This window comes from Aspergillus nomiae (assembly GCF_001204775.2).
Source record: "Aspergillus nomiae NRRL 13137 chromosome Unknown contig00003, whole genome shotgun sequence".
In the NCBI taxonomy this organism is placed as follows: domain Eukaryota; kingdom Fungi; phylum Ascomycota; class Eurotiomycetes; order Eurotiales; family Aspergillaceae; genus Aspergillus; species Aspergillus nomiae.
In genome coordinates this window covers 65,411-87,451 of record NW_015378058.1, presented here as the reverse complement: position 1 = coordinate 87,451, position 22,041 = coordinate 65,411, and the positions used below count along the sequence as shown (strand labels likewise).

The following is a 22,041-nucleotide window of genomic DNA, read 5'->3' as shown; positions in this document are numbered from 1 at the left end:
TCACTGCTTTTTATCATTTAGTGATAGCCTCTCTGGGTAGCATGCGGTCTGTTCGCGCTTCAGCTGCTTATTATGCGGTCGAGTATTGTGTTTCGTGGCGTAAATGCGTCCACCTGAACAATGGCCACCACCCATGATCAGTGAAAGATGCCCAAGATGGGAAGATTGATAAGATAAAGTGGGGTGGAGTCAGGTGATCGGGTGGGCCCCAAGCCCTGTTTCGGAGTAGCTTGAGTGGAGCAAAATCAGGAAGTAGAGTACTAAAGAAATATGAGTCCCTGACTCGTGAGGTTTACGCTGATCTCATAGCGGAGCCTTGGTGAGGGCCGCTCAGGTACTCTAGTGATAGCAGTCACGTCGTAGTGTTGTGGACGAGAGAGTCATGAAGAATGACTGCCAACTCTGCCTAGTTACTATGTACAGGCTTATATGAATGGTTTTTTACACCTATTTTGACAAATACTACATCATATAACGTTTAAAAAATGTGGTCAACCTCAGAAGACATTCAAAGAAACAAAAGCTATGAGCGGTGAGCCTGACTCTTCTCATCCACTCAAAGTCCCACCTGGCGTTTGATGAACGGAGTCGTGTGGGGTAGGGTTATTGACTTGTCGTTCTAGATGTTTTTCCAAGACCCTTGGCAGAGCTAAGCCACCTTTTCTTTCTTTTGTTTCTCCGATGGGGATTTGAGTCACCCCCCGAAACCGGGCACCGAAGATTTGAAGACTTCCGTCGCCGAGGCTTGTTCTTCCTGCCAAGTACCTTGTGCAAACTTCATTGTGGGAAAAGGAACCACCTTTCGAGACGCAGACGTTCACAAGTGAGTCGTACTTACTTTCCTATGGTCGCCTCTCATTTGCCCCGTGTCTCACAATGCTCCACCTCGCCGATAGGGTAATTAGCTGCGGACAGCCCTATCGTGCGTATCCTACGACTGCAAGATGACCCCCGAAGATCCCCTCGACCTACTGAGATACAAAACGGAAGTGAAGCCCACTAAGCGATGGATGCCTCTCGTCAGCGCATCAGATGAAAAGAACGATTTCTATGTGCAACAGAATGAATTGATCGATGGATTTCTGCAGAGCAGCCAGGAGGAGCGGATGGAGGCGGAAGATCATGCGGAGAACGGAGGGAAGGTCAAATTAGCTGTCCGAGCCAGCTTCGTCGTCAACTTCTGCTTGTTCGTTATCCAACTGTATGCCGCCATATCCACTGGCTCTTTGTCACTTTTCGCGACCGCTGCGGACGCCTTTATGGACCTCGTCTCCTCCATCATAATGTTGATCACATCGCGCATGTCCACTAAACCCAAGCCCTACCAGTATCCGGTGGGACGCAGACGGGCAGAAACAATGGGAGTCATCATGTTCTGCGCCTTGATGACGACCGTGGCGATCCAGCTCATCATTGAATCCGCCAAGTCGCTAGCAGCCGGCGAGACAGATTCCGAGAGCCTCGATATGATCCCCCTGATCTGTGTCGGCGTGGCCATCTTCTCTAAATTCTGTTTGTTTGTGTACTGCTTCAGCTTACGGCGCTACCCTGCAGCCCATGTCTTTTTCATCGATCACCGCAATGATCTGGCCGTGAACGGCTTCGGTCTCATCATGGCTGTTGTCGGAGAGCGATTTGTGTGGTACCTTGACCCGATCGGTGCGACATGTATCGCACTTCTTATTCTGTATTCATGGGTCTCTGAAGCCTTCGAGAATATGTGGTTGTTGATTGGCAAAGGCGCCCCTCGGACTTTCATCAACAAGTGCGTCTACGTGACGCTGACTCACGACTCCAGAATTCAGAAGGTTGACACGGTGGGTTTCTGTCAAATAACTGTCCTTGTTTCCTCATATCTGATTGTCCCTCGTTAGTGCCGAGCGTATCATGTGGGTCAGCAATTTTACGTCGAGGTGGATATCGTGATGGACAAAGAAACCAGGCTCCAGGAATCCCACGACGTGAGTCAAGAGCTCCAACGGAAACTGGAGGGGCTTACTGGCGTCGAACGCGCTTTTGTTCATGTTGACTACGAATATCTGCACGATGTCCACGAGGAGCATAGACCTATTTATGACACTTCTGGCCCGAGTCCTTCTATCAGATCTATAGTCAAGAAGTTCTTTACCTTGAATAATAAGGCCCTGGACGTGGATCAAAGGGTCTAAGTCGTACCAGAGGTCTTTCTCTCTCTTGACAGATAACATAGCTAGCAGGTACCGAGAGCCTCGTTATCTGAAACTTATATCTTCTGTTCTAGAACTGACGGCAGGTCATTTACTGATGCGGGTCAAAAGTCTAACCACACACAAAGATCCATGTCTGTACGACCATGCATGAAGGTTTACTATCAAGAACGGATTGTCTTGACTCTCGGAAATGTGGTCAGTTGGATTTCCCCTAGGCGTGTTGTGAAAATGTGTCCAGGGCCATACGTGGGACTGAGCTTGAGTACCGTTTGTTATGTATTTGACTAGCCAATCCCTTTCTATGCGGGTAGTTCGGATTAAAGTGTGATTCCACTATGGCAGGGTTTTGCAAATTCAGAGCTCGGGGACGGGTTGGCTGCTTTACGCCTTTCGCCCTTATTAATCCTGAGCCCGGATGTAAAACCTTGCTATAACACTATATACTTGGCTATAGGCAAGCAAGTCTCATCTCTTACTCGGGGCTGTATCAGGGTTAGCGTAGTACTTAGGGCTTATCAATGCTGTCCGTCGATCATTGGGCAATCCAGGGTTGCATGAGAAATGTCACTCAAAGGGCGCGATGGTGCAATGGGTCCGAAATTGCGTATCTTAGCTCATCTAAAACCCGCCCTTTATCCAAAACGTTCTCAGCGGCCATATCTTTTTCTCTCACGTCCTTTTTCATTCCACAAAAGAAAGCCAGTTCTAGTCAAATATTGACCGGCCAAATGGAAGTGACCGTTGAGCAAGACGCCAAGGCCCTCGAGGCCGGTGCGCCTGAAGGTCCCTCACGAGCACCAAATGACCAGACCATAGAGCAGCTGGATTTATTCGAAGCCCCCAAAATGCGTACCAAGCTGCGTATCACCGCTATCATACTCGCTCTCAATGTACTCGAATACTTTCCTCCTCTTCGTACCAAGCTAGTAGCTAACGAGTGTCAATTTACTTTAGCTCGTCCTCTTCGTAGGAGCACTCGACCAGACTATTGTCGCGACTTCAATCCCCACAATATCGGCGGCCCTGCACTCCGCTGCAGGCTATACCTGGATTGGAGGTGCATACCTGTTAGCCAATGCCGCCACAGCGCCCATGTGGGCCAAGTTTAGCGACATCTGGGGTCGTAAGCCGGTTCTCCTCGGGGCAGTAGTACTCTTTGCCATCGCGAGTATAATCGCAGCACTGAGCAAAAACATGGAGATGTTAATTGCTGCGCGAGCGCTGCAAGGCGCAGCGGGGGGAGGTCTCATGCAATTAGTGTTCATCGTCATCTCGGACCTCTTCAGCATACGCACCCGCGCGTTATACCTTGGTATGATGGGGTTCACCTGGGCCCTTGCTGGCTCAGCCGGTCCGCTAATCGGCGGCGCATTCACGGAGCTTGTTTCCTGGCGGTGGTGCTTCTGGATCAACCTCCCCGTCTGCGGGCTCTCATTCACACTCCTGCTGCTTTTCCTGGATGTGCACAACCCCCGCACAAAGTTACGCGAAGGCATCGTTGCCGTGGACTGGCTCGGCACGCTTTGCATACTAGCAGTGACTCTGCTATTACTCTTGGGATTGGACTTCGGCGGCGCGATATTCCCCTGGAGCAGCCCGAAAGTCATCTGCCTCATCGTGTTCGGAACAGTAATGATCGGCTTCTTCGTCTTCAGCGAGAAACGACTGGCCAAGTACCCGCTGATGCCTCTCAGCATATTCAGCAACTGGTCCAACAACGCCATCATCCTTGTCGCGTTCGCCCACAGTATGGTCTCCATCGGCGTGGAATTCTACCTCCCACTATACCTGCAGAGCGTCAAGCAGGCCTCGCCCCTCCGCAGCGGTATCCTGATCATACCTATGATGGTCACCGAAGCGGCCGTGGACATCCTAGCCGGCATCGCGATCTCCCGGACGGGTCGCTACAGAGAAATCACCTGGGCTGGGCTAGCACTCATGACGTTGGGAACGGGGTTATATATCAACCTCGGGATCGACACATCAGTGGCGAGGATCGTCGGGTTCGAGATCATCGGCGGGATCGGCACCGCGCTTTTATTTCAAACGCCCGTCATCGCCATTCAAAATACGGTCAGTCAGGCGGATACTGCGTCTGCCACGGCGACGATGAGTTTCATCCGCAATCTGGCGACATCCCTGTCCATCGTACTCGGGGGTGTTATATTCCAGAATGGTATGAACACTCGTCATTCATCACTCGTGGCCGCGGGTCTCAGTGGACCCGTCCTCGGCGCCTTGGCCGGTGATCATGCAGCGGCAAATGTCGAGGTCGTCAAGTCTATCCGGGATCCTGTGCACCGTCGCGCGGCGCAGGGTGCTTATGCCTGGAGTCTCCGAAATATATTCATTATGTACACGGGCGTGGCGGCTGTGGGGTTGGTGGCGGGGGCTTTTATCAAGCAGCGACATATGAGCACAGAACATACCGAAACGAAGACGGGGGTACAACAGTTGACGAAGCGCGAATCTAAATCCTAGTGATACGAGTGTAGGGCATAGATGTGGATTCTTTTGGTGAGAAATTTCGCTCCGGTGGTCTTCCAAGCGGAATCTGCATTCCGTTGTAGATTCTGGTTGAGGTTTGACACGAAGGGCTGGTACTGGGATTCTCAGTATGGAGATTACCAGTGGACGGCTAGGATATCTTGGGCTCAGGAATGAGTAATTAAATTTGACATCTGCTCGACTGATCTCCTGGGCTGTCTGGGTCTGCAGTGGGTTAGCTAGCTGGGATGCAGAAATGCAAGCTGCCTTGGGCGTAGGGGATATCGGGGGAGTCTTTCCAAGATATGCAATTGAAACCCCTTTGTACTGGGGGGGGAATTGGGCCAAGAGGCGAATGTGATCACGCGTCCGAGATACCTATATAATGCCAACTATATAGCAGCAGTACATACTTGAATAAACGAAACTATCGTCTGCAATCACATATGTTTCTCACATACCTATGAAGATACCTAACAGTACACAAACAGTAGCATAATGAGACATGAAGGAATGCATAAAGGGTCATCAGGCAAGTGCAACATAAGCAATAAGAATACACCTGTTCTTAACGAAGAAAAAGCAGGATGACATATTTGTAGTGAACTAGAAAAACTCTGATACTAATTCCGTTACTATGCATAAATTGCAGATAGGTCGTGTTCTGTCGTGGCTCCAGCCTGCATTATGATTCAGCTGAATCTGATTATGATTATGCCCCAAAAAGCAACTTCTACATCTCATTTTGTGGACTTTAAGGTAGAACCTTCCTGGGGAATTATGATTCTTGGACTCGGCGAACAAGTAGCCGTTAAAGAGAAAATGAAGCTTTAAAGTACTAGATTCGACAAGCTTGTACACAATTCGGTGTCAGCTCTAGCCAAGTTGGAACTTTTTCATAAATTGAGACACTATCACTGCTGCCAAGTGAACCTCACGATCGAAGTCTATTCTTTGTTGGTACACAATGTACATATTGGTCTAGTATAAATGATATATCTAAATAAAGGATATTCACAGCGCTAAATCGCCGATGTATTTTCTTCGTGAATATGCAGTAGTCCACGGCTCCAGCATTGAGTCGCTAGTGACCCCTGGTTTTGACTAGTTGAGCATATATGGATATGTGCAAAGAGGAGCAACTGCGGCGTTGCAGGTAAGCGCTCCTGGGACTCGAAATGGAATACAGTCTCTGCAAAGTGAGTGGGTCCATCCATATAAGATTGTGGTCGATTTTTATTTCCCACCGCCCGGGAAGATTCTTGCAACGTTGTTCACGGTTGCCCCGTCTTCTTTCATACAATATCTTGCCGGCCAATAAAAGGCTTAGACTGAGGGCGCAAGGGAAACGCAAAACAATATATACAATACACGATTTACAGCCGCCTAAGGAGACAGGCCACCCAATATCCTATATGCTGTCTGTCTATCTAGAAACCTGGGTGAGTTACTGAAAAAGGCTGTACTGACACGCTACCACAACGCTCAGGGATTCGATTTCGCCCCTGCGTTAGGTTACGACGGGGTCACTGATCCAAGGGTTGTCCATAACCGGGTTAGCGTGTCACATGGAATTCAACTCTACGCTAGTCTCATTATGGGTTGGCGCGCCTTCGTTCATTTAGTTCTGATTCTGAGCTGACCCTGCTATATACTTGATGGCTTGTAGGATATAGCGAAGTGTCAATGTGTGCGTGAATCTTCCATACGAGGAAACCGACTTAGGTCGGACATGACTGTTGGGGAAGATCGAATAGCGCATGAAACTGTAGCTCCTTGACACGGTGAAGTTGATTAGGCCTATCGTTCTTTACTACCAGAGATGTCACTTCGTCCATGTATCTACACAATGGGAATCTTATGTAGGGTGAAGTATGTAAAAGGAAAATTGGAGGGACATGGAGAGAAGATATAGAAGAAAGAAACAATGGTCAACTAAGCGATGATCGTCCAGAGGGGCTCGACAACCCCTCTCCCTACTCTGCTAAACATGGGTGTGAGCTATAGGTCTCGAAATCACCGAAAACCTACACAATTCAAGTTCCACACTTCCAGCACCGCTCCAGAATCAAGTTCCGAGTTCATCTATCAGACTATTGTCATTGCTCCAGAGCGTTCTCATATCAGCTGGGTACATATTTGGAAATGGCAGGTAAATGAGATATAAACAGAAATACAAGAAATGCAAGATACAGATAGATAAACATTCACGCAGGATCAGGAGTGTACAAATAACCACGGGGTATCTTAAACGTCGTAATATCAATTTTCGGTGCCGGTACATCGTCCCACGTTGCTGATATCGTCGTCTTGTTATTCGCAAGTGGTAGAATATTGAGCATGGTGCTGTAGGTGAGGGACCGAGAGCTTGCTTCATGCCACGTATCGTCACCGTCAGTAATATCTGAGTCTCGTGAAGCCGGGCCACGTTGCGCCCAGGTACCCATGATACTCGGATGCGATGACAGGCATTGGTACGGGACATGCAGGATATTAGTGCACAGGAAGTTATAGCCTAGATCGACAGGCTCGTCGATGCCCACATATGATAGCGCCGTCAGTGCTTTGCGGGCACCTTCGTATGTAAATGCCATCGCCCATGAGCAGATAGCATTATCCGCAGAGAATACGAGGCGATGACTCTCGAAATTTGGGTCCTCGGCCAGCCCAGGACGGACAAACTCGTTTTGATGGGGTCGCGGCGTAACAGTGAGATCGTTAGGGATGACATAAAACTTTGGGTCTCCACGTGAATTTATACCACAGTGTCCTAGCCATAGCATATCCCAGCTATCACCGTATGGGGAGAAGGGAATACCATCTGTTCCCTGAAGCGCCCGAGTGCCCCGTGCGAATTCGACCATTTGTGTTTTAATATTCACGTCCCAGTCTGAATCGTCTTCCATAAGGACAGCGCTGCTAATCTTGCTTTCCACGATACTATGGGCAATTGAGACCTGCGTTAGTCCAGAACTCTGTTCGTTTCTCCAAACGATTACATACTATCGTAGAGCATTCATATGGGCGCGCCAGCTTCCGAGCTCGGCCGGTTTATCACGATGTTTCTCCTCCGTCCAGACCTAGTCACTTGTCAGAGGTGTAGAGTGGAAGGCAGAGTCAATGTAGACGAACAGCTGGATATGCTTTCGGAGGGATATTGGCGGCTCGGACGCCTTCCAACCAGTCAACTTCCAGCCCGGTATAAGATGCTGCCAACGTGATCGCATCGTGCTTATCGGTACGCTCTTTGAAACCGATGGCGAAAATCTTCTGGAACTGAACGATGGAATCTGTCAGACTTCCCCCATAGGACGCATGAAGATGATGTGGACATACCCCTAGGGTAGAGTTTCTGACTCTACTATCAAGCAACGCATCGGGATCGGCTGGACTCTTTCCGGAAGTGACCCAGGAACCGTCACCGTTTCTAAAGCATGTAAACCATAACCCAATACCAATGATTAACAAAGCGGCAGTTAGTCTTCGGGTAGTGAAGGTGTGCATTGTGCCAACGTTTCCCACCCCAGGATTTAGGAGAATGGAAGAGAGAAATCGGAAGGCATGCGACCGGGCTGGCGCCCGCGGGTACGACAAACAATGAACATGGGGGTCGCTGTCCCTTTAATCGCTCTAGCTCCATATTCCCTTCCCTAAGAGCAGGGGAGGTGAGCCTGGACTGACGGTGAACGACCAATGACATCAGTCCGGATGTTACGCGAAGGCGCAAGTTCGAATTTGACCCGTTCTTCGTTTCTTGTCCCTGAGCACCGTCGCTCTTTTTCTGCTCCTTAGCCGCCGATCGGCGACGCACTGGTGCTTCAGCCCAACAGAGCTGAGCACATATGTACGCTTTATTGGTGTGTTCTTCCCGATCCCTGCATGTACCCACCCGAACGGTCCACTTAGTGAGAAGTTGGCTCAAGTTCGAACGAGAAGACTGTCCGTCGGAGGTCTGTCTTTGCTACAAGACCATAAAACGCGACTGTTTAGGCCTGTCTCGTTCTTGGGGGAACGTCTGGATTGCATTATCTCGTCGATGTAGTCGGAAGTCAAAGAAAGTCGCCTGATGGATGCCTCAGGTTTCCTAGTTAAGAATATCGGATTACGGTAATATACACTCCGTTTATTACCAACAGGGCATCACGCATACAACTCGCATGTACACAGCAATTGTTAAAGGCCTTACACAAAGCTGGAATTGCACACCCTGCTGCATGAACTCTACTTCTAATTTCTTCTTCATTACTCCTTATTCTAGTAGATATTGGACAGTGTCTGCCAAGTCTGCTCGGAGTTTTTGTTTTCTCCTTCTGGTTCTCCTACAAAGCCTATCTGCTTTGTTGTCGGAATGCGAATGCAAACTTTCTCTGTTCTGTACGATATGATATACCCGATATCGAAGTCCGATGAGATTCATGTTAGACGCGGCTATAGATAAACCAGCACCCATAGCTCGTTACCATGAAATAGGATGTTGTCTGTATGAATAAGAGAGGATATACCCTATAGCGACCACCGTCTATGTAGGTCCAACAGATAAGTACAAAATACGTGAAACACAATATTCGACAAGAAAGCCCATAAGAACGCAACAAAAGAGCAAAAGACAGCCCTACTCGTCCGTCACTCTCCAAACAACCTCCAGGATCCGTGGGCTACCGGAGTCTGGCTCATGGACATAAAGCTGCCGGAGTCTCTGTCCTTCGAAGACGGCGCTCTTCATCCGGAAGGATACCTTCTTTTCGTCTTTGGGGCGCAGCGGTCCTAAACTGAATGCGTAGCCTTGCTCCCGCGCCCAGTCACTGGGATCCCACGTCTGCTCCATACCGATCATATCGTTCATCGGCGCCGAATACTGGACAAGAGAAAACCCATTGATGAAGTACCATCGATCCGATATGCGCCACCGTCGAAGCGGACAGTCGTCGCCGCAAATAGCCGCGGCCCTACCGAGAGCAACCACGTCCACGTCGTACCAGGACTTCCAGTGATGTATCGAAAGCGGCAACGGTCGGCCAGATTCAAAGAAGCCAGTCACGTCGCCGCCGAAGTCCACCTGGAAGAGCCCTCGTTCCCAGGTAAGCTTGGTCGTGGTGTGTTGATAGATACACTGCGAGATCCGCTTATCACCGTGGTCCTTGAACGAGTAACACACGTCGTAGACCTCGTTCATCTGCTGAAGCAAGGGAAGAGAAAGGAATATCCCCGCACCTCCGTACGCCATAAAGGAGAAGATATTCATCTGTCCCCAGTTCTCGGTCGGGGCACCAATGTAATACGGTTTGGAAGCATCATAGGTAGCGAGCCTCTCGACTAGGTTCGACATCGACGGGAAAAACGTATCGTCATCGATAATGGTGGCCCATTGCGTGTGCGCGTCGCGATTCTCCCAGAGTACCTTGGTCAAGCGGAAGTATCGGTCCAGCCATTCTTCCTTCGACTCGATGATAGTAAGCTTAATGTCCAGCTCCTGGGCCCGATTCAGAACCTTCAGCTTTTCCTTCTTGGGTACAACGTCGACCATTGCGAAGATCCGGGCCCCGGTCCCTCCTGCCCAGTGGGCGAATGGGCCCAGGGAGTCACTCAGCCGCTCGAGGGAGGTCGAAACACCGAACATCATATGCGAGGCGTCCGCTCGCGCTTTTGGTGCGGGGGCTTCGATCGTGGCGGTTGGAACACATTGAGCCTCCGAGAGATATATCCGGTCCTCGTCGGTGTCTAGGTCGAGGATTTCAAATTTGGGAACGGGAACATTGAGGGTATCCGAGACGCCATTATGACTCTTTGAACGCCGTACCGCAATCTCCCATCGTCTGTATTCCGCGGAAGAATTGTATCCGTGGGATCTTAGAAGTTCAGCGTCCACATAGCAGTTGCTGGAGTTCCTATCGTTATTCGCGACAACGCCGGTTCCTGAAGACGAAGGAAGAGTGACGGTTTCAACGTGCGGTTGGGGAGACTGGGTTCTCGAGAGAAGAAAAATCGTGATGGTCGCTAGAATAACCGAGGCAGCAATGAGTGGTTTTAGTCGCTGGCGGGTACGTCGCAAGAAGAGGGATGACATTGTCCCGGGGTCATACTATGATTATCAGAACAGAACGTAAAGATTGAGACCCATGGCAACTTCTCAACAAATTCCCCGAGCTGTGATTTCCGGCCAGAATGTCAAAAATTGGGCCCTCGTGGGAGGGTGCGAAGGGACCTCTTGCCTAGTTCTGCCAAGATGGCCCTAGTGGTTTAGCAAATGGGCCGGACATATTGCGATTGTGCTAGATAAGATGGCGTGTTACAAATTGACAGCGGGGATCGTAATGTTAGTCCCTATTCATGCCTGGATCATTGGTTGATAGGACGGTGGGTCACAGGGGTCAATGTAACCATACTAGGGTCTCTTGATTCTTGCGTGGACATCTCCACCAAGATCCACCGGAGGAGCTCCCGGTTGTCATTATCTGTACAGGCTACTCCCTATCCAGTGTGGAAACACGTTCTATACTCCAGAGTACGCGTTCAGATAAATGCAGATATACAACCCTAGACAGTTCCCTGTAGCGGTATGCATAGTACATAAAATATTAGCCCAGATTAGATGAGGAATCCTTTTTCAAAATACTCTGGCCAAGAAGTTGAAGTCAGATAGGTAGTGCAAGGTAGTTTAATTATATATATCTGGCTGCCACCCTTTCTTTGTGGCTTTCAATTCGATTGAGGTGGACTCTCAAAGCAAGTATTGCTCTATTAAAGTCTGATTTAGAAGGATCTACTGTTTTCTTATTGATTCAATTATCTCTGTTGTGTGGACGCAGTGTCTCATATTCAGGAATCGCGGTAGACAATGATCCTGTGGAGGCGGCCACGGCCTTATCCGGCCCTTTTTCGTATGCTGAGAACGTCATGGCGTATGATTTAAAGCTACAAATCGTCTTTCAACAACTTGTCTCGGTGGCGCAATTGGTTAGCGCGTCTGACTGTTAATCAGGAGGTTGTGAGTTCGATCCTCACCTGGGACGGTTCTATTTTTGCCCTTATCGTTTTTTAATCCTGATACATTCTGCATCTCACGCCCAGATCCTCGCATAGCCACAGCTCATGCTCATCCTCCGAAAAGCTGGGTTCTTCTAGTGGAAGCTGGCGTTGGAGCAATCTATCTCTATCGCGTAGACGTCCCACATCGGCTCTCACACCACGGCTCGTGATATATCGGGCGCCAATTCTTGGCACAGTCCTTAGCTAGCCGTTCACGTTCGAGTTTGGAATGTGGCTCATTATCCCGGAGGCTTTCTCGTTTCCATGCAGAGGAAATCTAAGATCTAGTGTACTTTGTGGTAAGGCGACCTGGTAAGCAGTGTTATTGAGGACTGGTGAGTAAATCTGACACACCGATTGATCTAGATAGAATATTAACTGCTTTAGCGTGGGTCTACTAGTAGCGTTCCAAGGATAAGCTGTGCTGGAGGATACGAATAGTACAATGAAAAAGTCAAGCCCACAAGATCACAAAGATTACCGCGGTGGGCATCAAACTTCGAGCCGGGCAACCATAGTCTAGCATCTTGGTTGATTCCACACCTTTTTGCCCTCTATTCCCCTTTGTCATGATGATTCATTCTCGGTCAATGGCAGTACAGAGTGGTTCGTATTACATTCTCACATCACAGAACACAGAAACCACAAAGAGAGAAAGGTCCCCGGGTTGTAGCCTACCAGGTGACTTTAAAAACTTTGATACCTTAAGATGTTTGTGCTTTTTGTAGGATAATGGTTTTGAGCGGCGGAATACAGTGCTTCTCTTCCAACTCAGAAACACTTACCCGTCTTTAGATCAAAGCCAACCGTTCCCCAAAAGGATTGTATAGAAAAACAGCCTACGGAGCACTTCTCCGAACACTCTTTTGTTTTCACCTAACCTGACTAGAATCGTTTCGAAATGGAGAGCACGTTTGTCTCTGGGTTTCTTGACTTCCTCTCTGTCAACCTTGCGGGAGCAGTCCCCCCTCTTACAGCAGAGACCTGGACGAGCCCCCGCGACAACTTGAAGACTATCCAAAATCGACCAAGGAAAAAAGGGGTATAAAGGCGGTAGTTGATCCAGCCACAGAATGACCAAAAACCGGGAGACTGACTGTATAAAAAGTTGTGACATCCGAGGTGGTATTCGAACAGCAACTCATTTTGGTGTCGCTTCGGACCAAAATCCCCAAACCAAAGAGTTTTTGGCAAGCCGCATGCCTGCCTGGGACGAAGATGCGACAGGGGCTGGAAGCCATTTTGGCACAAGAATACTAATCTAGTACCGATACCATGGAGACGAGTGCAACGCCACTGTAATCACCGAAACCGACCAAATGAAACCCCATCTTTGACTAACTTGCTTTGGAAGGTTACAGGGAAGCCCGAGTGGGTAGAATGCTTGATTGAACGGAATTCGAGTCGGTAGCCTGGGAATTTGACAGTAGTATGTCTCTGTACTGGAGCCCAGAGAGAAGAAACAGAGCAGCAGGATAATGCTATCCTTGCAGACCTTGGTGGGCTTGGCCTTCTATTACTCGTCTTTCATCAACCGGGTTCCTACGAGTGATTCCTGTGTTTGGTTTATTAAGTCTCATGGCTCCCATAGCATATACTATAACAGATTGAAAGGTGATATTAACTCAATGAACCTCATATATCCGTTAGGAAGCTTACTTTACTTTGCGTCTTACGAGCATACCTGTGCCATTGACTGTTGCTATTATCATTTACGCTTTCTCTTTTACTACTGTCTATTTACCTATCCTTACCCGATAGGCAGGTTTCTATCGGAAAACGCATAATCATGTCGGTCTTAGAAGTTTTCAGATATAGCAAGGCTTTTATTAAAAGGTGATGAAAAACAGTGTGATTTCTGCCCAATCCACAGAATAGATGGGACTGACGCTGCAGGACGTTTGGACAAGACTTCCCTCATCCTAGGAAACTAGTATTACAGATAGCAATCACGATGCTTCAAAGCCACCCATTTTACCCCGGAACAAGGCGGAACTCGATGAATATCCTACTGGAGAACTTGCCCTGCTCGATATCTCGTTGATTGGTGCTGATGGCAATACACATGTCGATCTCGGACTCTTAACACTCGATCTATGTGGCATTGAGTTAAAGAACGATCTGGTTCTAATTCTGCCGGTACTTACCCAAGTCAAATCTGACCGGAGCAGCCATAAAGTTCCCATTTGGCACCGGGACTTTAGACGTGTCGGGCACGTTGGTGCACCAACAACTCAAATCCCATCTGCCTAGTCTCCGAATGTATTCATAAGCACAAGCCGAGCATCCTCCGATCATAATCCCGTTTCCATTAGATCTTGCCACGAGGCTCCGTGTGGTTCCATCCCAGCCAAGACAGAGGTCCAAGTTCAGCTGTGTAGTTAGACGGTACACAGAATCTGACTGCGCCACGCAGTCGCCAAGCAGATATTGTGCAGGTGGTCGTGATGACGGGTTTGGCGGAGGCGGTGAGCGCGGTTGGCTATTTGGTGAAGGATCTCGTGCAGGCGGACGTATACGTTGACCAACATCATTTATACCCACAACATCCAGGTGTGGACAAAGTTGGTGCAGAAGATATGATTCTCCCATCAATACCCCCTGGCTTGCAACCAACACTGATAGATATGTAATAAAAATCTTCCACGATTGATGCATCCTTTTGCGAGTCAGACACAATCGAAAAAGAACACAATAAAAGACGAAGAAGAAGAAGAAGAAGAAGAAGAAGAAGAAGAAGAAGAAGAAGAAGAAGAAGAAGAAGAAGAAGAAGAAGAAGAAACTTGAGGAATATGGAGATAGAGAACAGTGATCATGCTGCAGTGAAAAGTGTAGCGGGAACCTGAGGCTCTTGATATCAGTCTAAATAGTATCCCAGCTTGTTGAATCATTTGATTAAAGGGGATAGACTAGTTGATCCCCTGTGTTCAATCCAGCCAATATGCGATATAATATGAATTGCAGTCTCTTTGTTATATTAGGACGGGGCGTTTGGGGCAAGGGTTCTCTAAGTTTGACAAGGAATAATTCCACTTAACAACGAGAGGTGTTTCGGTGAGGCCTTTTCCACTCGGGATGTGTGGCTGAAGTCTTTTTGAGGCTATCCTTTTTGTTTAGAAATAGACTGATCTAGTACTTATAGCCGAGCGAGAGGGAAGCACTCTGTGTACAAAGAAAGAGATAAACAAGGTTTTCTTTCATCCTCCTTCCAGTAAAACCTACAATGATAAGAAGTCTCTAATAGAAACCTAATAGACGATTTACTCGTACATTGGCGTCTGCCGAGTGCTGCGGGTGATAATGATGAATGTTTCCACATTCCTAGCTGCATATTGCCCTTACCCAAAACCGAACCCCAGCTTCCAGGATCGGTATTGTGATCACCTATTGTCTATAGCCTGATGGATGCGGCCAATGCCATGGCTAATGTGGACTAGTATCACGAAAGGTCGTGATATATACGGCATCTTGACTGATGATGGCGATTGGAGAAATTGTGACATGTGTAAGTTGGTGTCTATATTCGAATATTCTGACTCCCACTGAGAAATCGAAAAAAAGACCATGCCTAGAATAATAGATATATGAGAACAAAAGAGACACCACTGGTAAGAAACAGATCTGCAATTCACATGTTTATATACTGCCCAATACTCTCGTTCAAGAAAACATCTTCCAGTAGGTTATCAAGGCTGCCCTCAATTGACCAGGAAAGGTCAGTCAATCGCCATTCGTCGGGAGCTGAATTATCGTTTGCAGCTACGTTCGTGCCGAGGCTGGGTTGACTCTGCAGTGGATGTGATGCAGAAATCCACCGTTGAATATCTACATTTGGCTCTGGCTGAGACGACGACTGGTTAGGTACCCGGGGTCGCGGAGCTAAGCGGGTGTTACGTCGGACATGTATCTTTCCCAGTAACGGGACTGTAACTGTTAATCTTTCAGCCTCGCCAGTGTGGTTGTCTTGGCGAAGGAGCTGGTCTAAAGCGCGAAGAGTATTGTAGGCCTCAACTGCAAGTTCGGAATTGGTCGGGTCTCTCGCCCTTTCGCCAATCAAAGTGATGACCTCCGAGACTACTGCATGGAGGTTCCTTGTATCAACCCGGAGGCTATGACGGTCGGTTGAGCGGATGTGGTGGGAGAGGAGAAGGAGTACGGACGCTGCAGTAAGGGCTTGCAGATCCAATACTCGAGCCATGAACAAGCCCACGGGCAGCTTTCTCCGGAGTGCTAAATACCGGCGTGCCACTGATTCACAAGCATTCATGCACGGTAGCCGAGCGTACATGAGCTCATCTCCAAGGTTCTGCTTCAGCACGAACGGTAGGTAGACTCTCATGAGGACACAGTAATGTAAAAACTGTACAACATCGTCCGGTGTTACGTGATCTCGTTCATCACCTGCCCACCATGTATCTGGCGCCTGGCCCGCGAGTTCCCCAAGGGCCTGAGCCATCTCCAGAGCGGCCATCTGCGTTTTCATACTAGATTCATGTGTATAACTGAGTTCATCCAGATCATACACCTTGATATAAATGTTGAAAAGCCTGGTGAGATAAGTTGTGATGTGGATGCTGCCATCGACATTAAGTGGAGAAGCAGTTGTAAGTTGATACCGTGCGGTCCCTGGGGGAAGATTTAGGATCATTCCATTTAGCCGTTCTATATTACAAATTGCTTGCCACAACTGCACCTTGTGAAACGAGGTGTCGTTCGCGCCGGTGGGTTGGTTGAAGCGTACGGCTTGGAATACTCTAGGTAAGCCCATCAATTCTGCTATGGCAATGATGTGGCGTAATTTAATCCAGGCCTTTTGAAAGTTTCCTTGACCTACTTGCCTTCTACCTGTTAGCATATGGTAAAACCCCAAAGGTAAGCGAAATGGAGCGATATCACGTAAATAAGGACACAGTGCACAAGTCACTTTTGTTCTTTCTTGGTGTTTCTCCTATAGGGATAACGCTCACAGTCTAATGAAATGTAGAGCCATCCCAAGCCCTTGAATCGTTCCCACCAATCGATCATGGCAGAGTAGTGTATCATCCACTATATGTATAATCGACTGGCAAAATTCAAACCTCCTCTGGCACTTTTGTAAATATACGTCGGAATCTTCCTGTCCTAGATGGATTTGCTGTGCGGTAAGTGCAAGTGTAAGGAGCCAAGAGGCTAGCATGATAACATCTATGTTGGGACTACACATTGACTCATAACTCTTTAGTAGTTCTTGTGGAGACTTCAGCATCAGAGGTTGTGGGAATAGTGTATGAAGCAAGGTCAGCCAATCGTAGGGAGATCGTGCAATATCCGCAACTTCATCCTTTGGTGGAATCATGTTTTGGAGTTTTGGTCGCACATCGATCGACAATTGCGCAAAGATTTTATCCATACGTTGCTCCGCCTGCTGCTCATGTTGGCATGGATCAGCGCTCAGCCAGTGGTTCTGGAATAGCGATTGCAGGTGTGATGGTCTTTCAGCCATGGGAATATCCGACCCACTACTTTCTCCTTCCTCGTCGTCGGAGCCCGAGAATCGGTCGTCTTTACTGCTAGCGATCTGAGATGGTTTATAGCCAAGCTTGCATTCGATGTTGTTCACAACACCTGTTAACTGCGCGACCTGTGATTCGAGCTGAGCGATGCGAAGTCGTGATGGGATTCGTGAGGGTTGCGATGATTGCGTCCTTTTCGACACCTGTGCAGTACAGGCTACCCCTCGATCCTCACATTGTTGACATGTATCCGCTTCTCGAGGAATTCTAATGCAGCGAACTTTCCGTCGTCTACCTGTCTTCCGAGATCAGACGTGGAGATCTTGTAAAGTTTGACAACCAACCTACACTCGGTGCAGCTTTTCGTTCCTTTCCGTAAGCCGGAGCGGGGCATGTCGGACGGAGACATTTTCAAGGCCGGCATCCGAAATTCCGAGATTAAGTTTAGAATTAGGATGGAGGGAATAGAATATAGGGTGATTTAATGGTGGTGGTGGTAGGATGAAGTGAGGTTGCGCGTCGGAGCGGACCAATCTGTTGGTCCGCGGAACCGTAATTCGTCCGAATTGCGAATCGGATTTCTTATAGTGCTCTACGACCATATCACTCGCATTGGGAGGCCTCCTCTCACTGCAAGGATCAAATGCAGTGAAATACCACTACGACCTGTCATCAGACCTCCAAGAAATTTATTTCCGAAAATGTCCTCGTCTTTGCAGATTCGTGGTGGGCCATATGCGTCCACAACCGCGGGGATGGGAGGTCTTCCAACCATCATACCAGACGTCCCAATATGTGCAGTCTTCCTGGTCTTGTATATCGCCTTCGCCGCTACAAACATGACTATCTTCCAGAAAAACCGCCGGAGGGGCCACAAGTTCGTGAAGTCTGCGATGCTATTTGGTTTCTGCATGGCAAGGATCACCACCCTGGTCCTGCGCATAGCCTGGGCCAATCGACAACACAATGTCCGACTCGCCATTGCCGCCAATATCTTTGTCAATGCGGGAGTTCTCCTGGCGTACATCATCAACTTCATCCTCGCCCAGCGTATTCTCCGCAGCAAGCAGCCTCACATCGGCTGGCACCCTATCCTGCGCCAAGGCTCCAAGCTTCTTTATGCCTTGATTCTTGGGGCATTGGTGATGGTAATCACATCCACAGTGGTATCCTTATACACGCTCAATATGCATACTCGGTCCCAATGTCGCGACGTCCAACTGGCAGCCATTACCTATCTCCTCATATTTACCTGTCTTCCTCTTGTACAGGTCTCCATCGCATTTATCCTACCCAGATCACCACAGGAGGACCCCTTCGGGCAGGGGAGGACGACTACCAAAGCCATAATTGTCATTATTTCGTCGTGCCTATGTATTCTCATTGCCGGGTTCAAAGCTGGTGCCAACTGGTCCCCTCCACAGCCTGTAACCAACCCACCCTGGTATGACTCCAAGGCATGCTTCTACGTGTTCAACTTCGTGTTGGAGATCATGATCCTCAGTCTTTTGACCTTTAGCCGCTTTGACAGGCGGTTTCATATTCCCAATGGATCTACGCAGCCTGGAGACTATAGCTGCCTGGCATTACAGCCGGATAAAGAGGGTGACCAGCCTCAGTTGAGTGAGCAGAAGAGGTCTGCGTCAGCACAGAACTAAAATATCGTTCTTGGCCGGTCGGCTTCAGTGCTACTTCAAAGCCACTTTCTCGCCATCTTTTTCATTTGTGTCGCAAAGTCTTAGTCATCTTTTTTTTGGTTCTACATAATCGTGCCCTATTGATACCCTGGAAAGTTGCGTATCTTAATAGTCTATTAGTTAATTTAATAAAGGGCGCTCTTCTGAACATGACTGCTAAGATCAGTAGTTTTCTGCTCCACCATGGCGGCTATTCCATCGCTTGGTATGGCTAGACTGGTCGCTTACCAAAGTTCGACAAGTCGGCCAGGCAAATATTTATATCCTGTAGGAGTATCCTTGAGATTGCTTTTAAAAAGCCCGGTTATCCTCTACCTGTCCTTGAAATACCTCTGGTTCTGACTATTTGCCGTTCTGTTTGCTGGTTTCAGCCGCCAGTTCCCCCATGTTGACCAACATCAACGAAGATAACAACCCCTGCCGAATGGAGCGCGGCGAACTGTACGATGAACTCACTCCACAGCTTGTGGCCGCCCGGAAACGGTGCGCAAGGGTCGTGAGCCGCCTGATAATGCTGGTGAGGATGAAGAAGATGCAATCTTGCACGAATATCTGTGGATCGAACAACCCATCAAAATCGACTACGGACAGCACTATTGTAGAGAACAGCGGTTATGCTGTCTACAATGAGATTTGCAACCAACAGCTCTGCACCTTCTAGGATATTCCTGCATATCACGGTGTAGTGGGGAATACAGCCAAGGTACTTCATTCTCTACATCCAAATGTGGTCGGGCATGCAAGCGAGCTTTGGACATATTGACAGAAAAGCCAAGTATTAATTCCCGAACAGTCAGCTTGTCGTCTCCGGAGCCTTCAATCACCAATGAACCGCAAGATTGAAGGTGGCGCAACGATTGATCAGCACCGATGGACGGAGCCTTCATTATTGGTACGGTTCCTTTCGAGGATACCTCTGGTATTCTTTCGCAGTATGCTAGGAGCATTTGATGGAACACGATAATCAAGGGGACGAGCCAAGCCCTCGACTCACTAACATCATACAGAATAATTGGCTCCATTGCACTACTGCGGAGGCATTTGGCATAGTTTCTCTGAGGGCTGAATCGTAGTGTGTTGATTCTTCTCTCAAAGGCTATGCTGAACCCTCCTCCAATCTGAAACGGAGATACGCTCGTTGCTATCAACTGCAGGCTTGCTCCAGTCCAACTCCATGTAGTGTGTTTGGGCTTCGCATCAGACCATCCGATTGTGGAATTTACATTTTTCGTTCCTAGTTGCGTCACTGCCTCTGGGCACCAGCCCAGCAAGACCGTCTTTGTTTGGAGGTCCTCCAACTTTGTTGTCTTCATCCAATCTCTCTTGACTGTTGCAAGTTCAGTGGTTCGCAATTGAAAGTCGTGGTTCGCTGTTTCCAGGTGCCAGAGGACTGATTCATGATCCTTCCGCACAGGGACGAGAGCAGTTGAGTATCCCATGAGTACCAGGCCAGGGTCAACCATGACTGGATACTCGACTGCTGCCAATTGAAGCATGAGATGGAAGTTCAGATTCAAGTGGAATCCCTCTTCGGGCTGAATGCGAGGGTCTGACGCAATGACCGCGGTTTCGAAGAGACTGAGCCAACAGCTATTCGCTAGCCTTTCCAACTGAGTTAAACGTTTGAGAGCCACCTTATTCCCATCGATTATCCCCGTTGACACAGAGACGTTTCCCCGCACTGGTCGACGGAATGTCAGGCATACCCACAGGAGTAAGTCCCAGAGGTGGCTAAGCGATGGTCGCAACAGAACAAAAAGGCTCAACGTGCCTATCTGAACCAACATGTCATTGTCATCTATTCCTTTGTTAAAACTGATAATGACATGTACTTGCAAACACTCACTCACCGGATTTGTGGTCATCGTTCATCTGAGCTCGTATGATATGGCTCAGAAGCCTAACCCCTTCTTTGCCGTACATCTCTGCAACGTATTCCCTACAGGTCAACACCTTAACACCTTTTTCTGATTTTGTCAATGTCAGCATATCGAAAAGGTCCTTCTCTATGCCAATTACATCCGGGTGAGCATAGGAATCACCCGACACCGAAGACCCATGAGGGACACTAAGAAGCTCTATCATAAGATCGGAAAGATCCCAGTTGCATTCGAACACCTTGGAATCGAGGATTGACCACCCACTCTGTTTCGACGGTGACAATACAGGGGGAGAGATCGATTGGGGAACGACGTTGTGCTTGGAGTGACGTGGTGAATTTGAACGACGAATCTTCCGCCGACTGTCACGAACCGAATTGCGAGGATTGGATCCTTCGGATGGCAATTCATCCGAATGATAGCCAGAGGGCTGATCCTTGGAGTGATAGAGTTGAAGGTAATGTCTGAAGCCGGGGTGGCCCGCGACTTCATCTTGGCCCTGGCGGAAGGGGTCACTAACTTTACAGTCATCCATCATGAACTTCAAAACACAACAACAGCTGGGACTTGGACGAGATTAAGTAGTGAGAGGAAATGGAGGAGCCAGGACAGACACATCACACAGAGCAGACAGAGCAGACAGAGCAGACAGAGCAGACAGAGCAGACAGAGCAGACAGAGCAGACAGAGCAGACAGAGCAGACAGAGCAGACAGAGCAGACAGAGCAGACAGAGCAGATGGAGCAGATTAAGGGATAGTGATGGGCGACCCTGCTTTTGAATAACAACAGCCGCAGCAGCAACAGCAGCAGCAACAGCAGCAACAACATGGCGGTGAGACTGAGGGGATCTAAGACATATTCAGGTTGACCGGCCTGGGACATAGGCACAAATTATGTTGTATAGCCGGAATTCCGTCTGGGTTAGGGAAGCAGTCTGTGTATCTCTAGACCTATGACGTGGGAAGATTTGAGACACATGGCTAGCCGGGGATTTTTGCTTCTTTTTCCTACATAACGATAACCGTATCTCATTTGTAGTGTCGCAGAACGAAATGAAACCATCCTTACCGACCATCGCTTGGAGCACAGTTTTCACCGCTCTTGATCAAACGAGAGCTCGTATAACGAACTCTTCGCTTACCATGACCTAATAATCTAGTTCTTGGCTACATACCATACTTCCGGAGATGAAGCTTCTCTTAGGCACTGGGACGATTTGTAGGTGGTTCGCTACTACCGACCCACAAATTAGAGCTTGGTTGACGCCC

At 48.5% G+C, this 22,041-nt stretch overlaps 7 protein-coding genes across 7 annotated transcripts; 3 read left to right on the top strand and 4 right to left on the bottom strand.

The window, feature by feature from the left end:
• Nucleotides 1–944: 944 nt before the first annotated feature.
• Nucleotides 945–2,168, top strand: ANOM_000425 (cation diffusion facilitator family transporter; the record flags this gene model as incomplete). The annotated part of the gene is made up of 2 exons (XM_015545683.1): nucleotides 945–1,817; nucleotides 1,875–2,168. 2 exons carry the CDS (start codon nucleotides 945–947, stop codon nucleotides 2,166–2,168), a joined length of 1,167 nt encoding a protein of 388 aa, XP_015412306.1.
• A 749-nt stretch (nucleotides 2,169–2,917) lies between these two features.
• ANOM_000424 (MDR family MFS transporter) lies at nucleotides 2,918–4,670 on the top strand (the record flags this gene model as incomplete). The annotated part of the gene is made up of 2 exons (XM_015545682.1): nucleotides 2,918–3,079; nucleotides 3,144–4,670. The coding sequence occupies 2 exons, from the start codon at nucleotides 2,918–2,920 to the stop codon at nucleotides 4,668–4,670; spliced, it is 1,689 nt and encodes a 562-aa protein (XP_015412307.1).
• Nucleotides 4,671–6,883: 2,213 nt separating this feature from the next.
• On the bottom strand, nucleotides 6,884–8,217 carry ANOM_000423 (LPS glycosyltransferase; the record flags this gene model as incomplete). Its single annotated transcript, XM_015545681.1, has 4 exons — nucleotides 8,013–8,217; nucleotides 7,809–7,952; nucleotides 7,680–7,756; nucleotides 6,884–7,616 (listed from the first exon to the last, which is right to left on the bottom strand). Exons 1-4 carry the CDS (start codon nucleotides 8,178–8,180, stop codon nucleotides 6,884–6,886), a joined length of 1,122 nt encoding a protein of 373 aa, XP_015412304.1. The 5' UTR covers nucleotides 8,181–8,217.
• A 1,071-nt stretch (nucleotides 8,218–9,288) lies between these two features.
• ANOM_000422 (uncharacterized protein) lies at nucleotides 9,289–10,740 on the bottom strand (the record flags this gene model as incomplete). Its single annotated transcript, XM_015545680.1, has 1 exon — nucleotides 9,289–10,740. The coding sequence occupies one exon, from the start codon at nucleotides 10,738–10,740 to the stop codon at nucleotides 9,289–9,291; it is 1,452 nt and encodes a 483-aa protein (XP_015412305.1).
• A 4,590-nt stretch (nucleotides 10,741–15,330) lies between these two features.
• On the bottom strand, nucleotides 15,331–17,603 carry ANOM_000421 (transcription factor domain-containing protein; the record flags this gene model as incomplete). Its single annotated transcript, XM_015545679.1, has 3 exons — nucleotides 15,331–16,540; nucleotides 16,781–17,322; nucleotides 17,430–17,603. The coding sequence occupies 3 exons, from the start codon at nucleotides 17,601–17,603 to the stop codon at nucleotides 15,331–15,333; spliced, it is 1,926 nt and encodes a 641-aa protein (XP_015412302.1).
• A 292-nt stretch (nucleotides 17,604–17,895) lies between these two features.
• ANOM_000420 (uncharacterized protein) lies at nucleotides 17,896–18,852 on the top strand (the record flags this gene model as incomplete). The annotated part of the gene is made up of 1 exon (XM_015545678.1): nucleotides 17,896–18,852. One exon carries the CDS (start codon nucleotides 17,896–17,898, stop codon nucleotides 18,850–18,852), a length of 957 nt encoding a protein of 318 aa, XP_015412303.1.
• Nucleotides 18,853–19,258: 406 nt separating this feature from the next.
• Nucleotides 19,259–21,306, bottom strand: ANOM_000419 (uncharacterized protein; the record flags this gene model as incomplete). Its single annotated transcript, XM_015545677.1, has 3 exons — nucleotides 19,259–19,396; nucleotides 19,890–20,689; nucleotides 20,742–21,306. 3 exons carry the CDS (start codon nucleotides 21,304–21,306, stop codon nucleotides 19,259–19,261), a joined length of 1,503 nt encoding a protein of 500 aa, XP_015412291.1.
• Between the last annotated feature and the right edge of the window lie 735 nt (nucleotides 21,307–22,041).